At 32.1% G+C, this 1,378-nt stretch overlaps 1 protein-coding gene across 1 annotated transcript; it reads left to right on the top strand.

Annotated features, from left to right (window-relative positions):
- Positions 1–228, top strand: TRIADDRAFT_9015 (uncharacterized protein; the record flags this gene model as incomplete). The annotated part of the gene is made up of 1 exon (XM_002115020.1): positions 1–228. A coding segment is annotated over one exon (228 nt), but the record flags the coding sequence as incomplete, so codon positions are not given.
- Between the last annotated feature and the right edge of the window lie 1,150 nt (positions 229–1,378).

Raw genomic sequence — 1,378 nt, 5'->3', positions numbered from 1 at the left:
CCTAAGTCTAACGCAGAAATAAAAGAATTTGCAGAAAAAAATTTCAACGCTGAATTCCAGCTCTTCAGTAAAATTAAAGTCAATGGATCAGAGGCTCTCCCTCTGTATAAATATTTGAAATCTCGTTTACCAGGGACATTAGGAAATTTTATTAAATGGAATTTTAGTAAATTTCTCTGCAATAAAGAGGGCGTACCGGTTCAACGATACTCACCAAGAACTGCGCCATTGGTGAGTAAATATAATCCCTTCATAAATCTGTTTGCTTGTTTAAATATGAGTAAGCATCAAAAATGCAATAACTTTAATTATTAGTTAATTTATTGTATTAGTATTAATAGAATCAAATTTCTCGTTTTCGTCTCTGCAATGTACATAGTTAACTTTTTAAATAACATGACTGTTACAGGAAATCGAAGAAACTATTAAAGAGTTATTGAAATAGTAGCCGGCACATCGCTAAACATTGGCTTAATTTGACAGATGTTTTTACCTAGATTTTTTTTCTTATTAGAAAAATGAAGTAGCATGTAATCAGCTTTCTCAACGTATTAAAATCATACCGTCTAATGCTTGATATGATCTCAGATGAAATTCATATTGTATGATGGCTTAACTAGAAACTGCTGACGCAGATAAATTAAGCTGGAACATTTGTATCGTGCAGACAAATAATATGTTCATCTAGGTCAAAAGTGTATTCCGTATGATTTTTAAAAGTTTTACGCTTAGAAATGATATCAACATAGTCTACAACATCTAACGCTGATATATTGAATAACGGTATGATTTTACCATAATAAAAAGATTAGTCTTACCATATCAGAATTATCTTATGGTCGTTATTCTACGCCGTTATTTATTATAAACATTCATATTTTATAAAATTGTTTACTTATGAACTTGCGGTTCTGAACAACCTCAGCAAGCCGGCATATTAAATTCAATCAAGCTGATACGATGAGCATAGCAGTTCGCAGTTAGCAAATCCAGATGAATACGTGTCATATTTCGAAACAAATACAGTAGAAAAGATTGCCTCTTTTCAATCTAACCAAATCATTACCTTTAAGGGTAAATTGCATATGTCCTTCAGCTAGATAATGGACTCATCATGAATCAAAATCAAGCAGAAGCTACGAGATAGGCAATAGAAAAAGTATAAAATCAAATGAATGCTGTTTAAATTCGAAAAAATTCTGGCATCAGCAAAAAAATAAGGTCCATGCAAATGTACTCAATACGCTATTCAAAGCTTTTGAAATACTAGTATTTCACACTACCTACCGCTGAAATACACGTATCCATACATTCATAGTTATCAATCCGTCGGCAAAAAGCAACAGGATTATAACACTGTGAAGACAGCAAATTCCCC

The sequence above is a fragment of the Trichoplax adhaerens genome, genomic scaffold, assembly GCF_000150275.1.
Source record: "Trichoplax adhaerens TRIADscaffold_9 genomic scaffold, whole genome shotgun sequence".
NCBI lineage: Eukaryota > Metazoa > Placozoa > Uniplacotomia > Trichoplacea > Trichoplacidae > Trichoplax > Trichoplax adhaerens.
This window is presented reverse-complemented; position numbering and strand designations above follow the sequence as displayed.